The sequence below is a fragment of the Cricetulus griseus genome, unplaced genomic scaffold (genome assembly GCF_003668045.3).
Source record: "Cricetulus griseus strain 17A/GY unplaced genomic scaffold, alternate assembly CriGri-PICRH-1.0 unplaced_scaffold_74, whole genome shotgun sequence".
Lineage (NCBI taxonomy): Eukaryota > Metazoa > Chordata > Mammalia > Rodentia > Cricetidae > Cricetulus > Cricetulus griseus.
The window spans coordinates 106,772-109,271 of record NW_023277415.1 but is presented as its reverse complement, the minus strand read 5'-3'; the positions used below and the strand labels follow the sequence as shown (position 1 = coordinate 109,271).

Sequence of the window (2,500 nt, the reverse complement as noted above, 5' to 3'; positions counted from 1 at the left end):
TAGAATCTTACTTAAAGGATTTAAATCATCATTAGATGTCCCAAAAAGGGTACTTAACCAATGAATATTTTATAACAATTTCTAAAAAATTTATTTAAAGATTTTAAACTATCTTTTTCAATTGTTATCTATTAAGCCTTAAATTTTTTTTTAATATAACATATGACTTTTAACAATTCTCCAGGTTTATTCAAAGTTTCTGAGTAGTCTTTTCTAATCTAACCTTCGAAGCTGACAAGCTGACAAGACCTCATTTGCATCTTGGCTGACCTGGCTTAAATTTGCATATGAAAAGACACATTCAAGCTGTGAATCTAACAGGTTGGCTCTTTCTTGAGGCTTTTTATAAACCCTTTTTTAAAATCATGTTTTAACTTTTAATTTTCTAGATTTTCTTTTTTAACCATAAAAATTTAGTAAGACCTGCATCCTCTCATCTGTCAAATTTTACAGAATCATCCATAGAATCCTCATGCCTCTAAGCTAACGCTATAGGCTTTTGCTAACTTTTTAACTGACTGTCTCCTAGGGCTGAAATCATAATTTCTCCTGCTAAGACATTGACTGACTGATTGGATGCTCCTTTTGGCAATGTTAAAGCGATTTTGATATTTTTTAAACAATATCTGGGGCAATGTAAATATCTCTCTAATCATATCCAAGGCAATTTAGGCATTTTCATTTATCCGCATTCATAAATTCACAATCACATCACGCATCCAGGTGTGGCCACACCGTTCATTCATAACTTGCATACGTCTCACATTTCTCCTTTTGCCTAGGTTATGATCAGTTTGTTGAAAAGAAAAATCCTAATTGAAATTTCTAATATAGCAGCTATAGCCAATCATTGAAATATGAGCATCCAAAATTTGGACAATTCTAAACTTAAATATGTTGCCTTTTCTTTTTCTATAAGTCTCAAAAAGTTTCTGTCTGGCTGTATCAATAGTATTTATATAAATATTAATTAGCCACCTACTATGGCGGCATCTCCCAAGGCTGGAAGTTACCACGTGGAGGCAGGCTGTCCACAGCCATTTTGTCTAGCCTGCCGCAGATGCCTGCATGAGGTGGCACCAAGCCGCTGGCTGAGGGCCGGCAGACCGCGGCCGCTGCCATGGCTGACCTTGGCCTTAGCTCGTCTATGCCCTCTGGGCCGCTGAAAAATCTGCGGCTGTATTTTGAGCACAAGCCTGATCCCTTATTCTTTCTTTTGTTGGGACTCTGTCTGACCTGGAGCTCTTTCTGAAAATGCCCAAAGCAACCTCTAGAAGGCTCTGTGCATTTTTTCCTCCCTGTGCCTTGCTTTCTGTACAGGAATATTTTTAACTGAATTTCCTGTAAGGCAGCCATCATCGATAATCCCTGAGTGTAAGCTAGGTCCATATCTGAACAATTCTTAATGAATTCGCCACATCGGTCCTCCTCCTGTGAGGCCTTAGCGTGGCCTGGCATGCATTGCCAACATTATCACAGGCTAGCTATTTTATAATCAAAGTTCCCAACATCTGTGTCTCTAACATTTTTGTAAAATTCCATATAGGCCTAGAAATCAATTCTTAATCAACTCCCTAGGTCCCTGCCTGGTCTCTATAACAAATATCCTCCTCCTGACCGGCAGGCCTTTTAATTTCCTAGGGGTGAGGCTTCTATAGCAATATTCCCTATCAGCCTCTGTTGGCCCATACTGGACACAAGCCACTAATAGTTCCTAGAGCTGTTTGAATGGTATTGGCACATGCATCCTGCTATGTTCCCCTGAGCCATTCTCTGTGATCCAAGAATCCTGTAAATTTTTTATCTCCTGTAAGCAATTTTGTTAAAATTTTTAAGTCTCTTAGCTCTTGCTGAATTTTACCATTGAGTATTTGCCTTTCTGTATTTCCAGCTTAAAATGAAGGAAGGAGGTGAAGGCTCCCTTCATCTAGGTAGTTATTAATTTTTTTTTTTTTTTGCTGATCCCAATCATTTGTCCTGTATATTCTTTACTATCCAGCCATCTCTAAGTAGGCTCGGATTTTTCTGTTCTCCATTACATTCCTAGATATCTCCTGAGGGCCTGCGTGTGTGCGAGGCCGCACCTAGTCTTCCCAAGCCCCTGCGAAACTCAAAATGCTGCATCATGGCGGTGGCTTTTGTAAGCGGGAAGGATCCTTTTAAAACTTTTAAACTCTGAAATCGCCTGTACTTGAGCAGTGTAAGCATCCGCTATCTGTTTTTAGTTTGGGGTTTGAACTAAAGACAGGGTAATTTTTAAGGCTTTTAGGAGAATGAGGCTCAAGGCCCGTAGCTAAAAGTCTGTGAGGGAACTGCCTCAGCTCCCTTTTCTATGAGCAATCTGTTAAGGTCCTTCTCCGACCTTTTTCCAAGTTAGGGATGAATGTCTGGGCTTTCTAAAATGACCCATGGACATTTTTTTTTTTTTAACAAGAGGCAAAAAACTAAACCAAGTCCTTACATTTTACTCAAACTCCTCTTTCCCGAAAGGAAGTGTTTG

General features: G+C 39.3%; 1 protein-coding gene across 1 annotated transcript in view; it reads right to left on the bottom strand.

The window, feature by feature from the left end:
* LOC118239829 (uncharacterized protein C18orf63-like) overlaps nt 1–1,122 on the bottom strand; it is a 10,821-nt gene extending 9,699 nt beyond the window's left edge. Inside the window, exon 1 of the mRNA XM_035453922.1 lies at nt 1,081–1,122. Within this exon, the coding sequence (XP_035309813.1) occupies nt 1,081–1,122 (42 nt within the window). The remainder of the gene's footprint in view (nt 1–1,080) is intronic.
* Between the last annotated feature and the right edge of the window lie 1,378 nt (nt 1,123–2,500).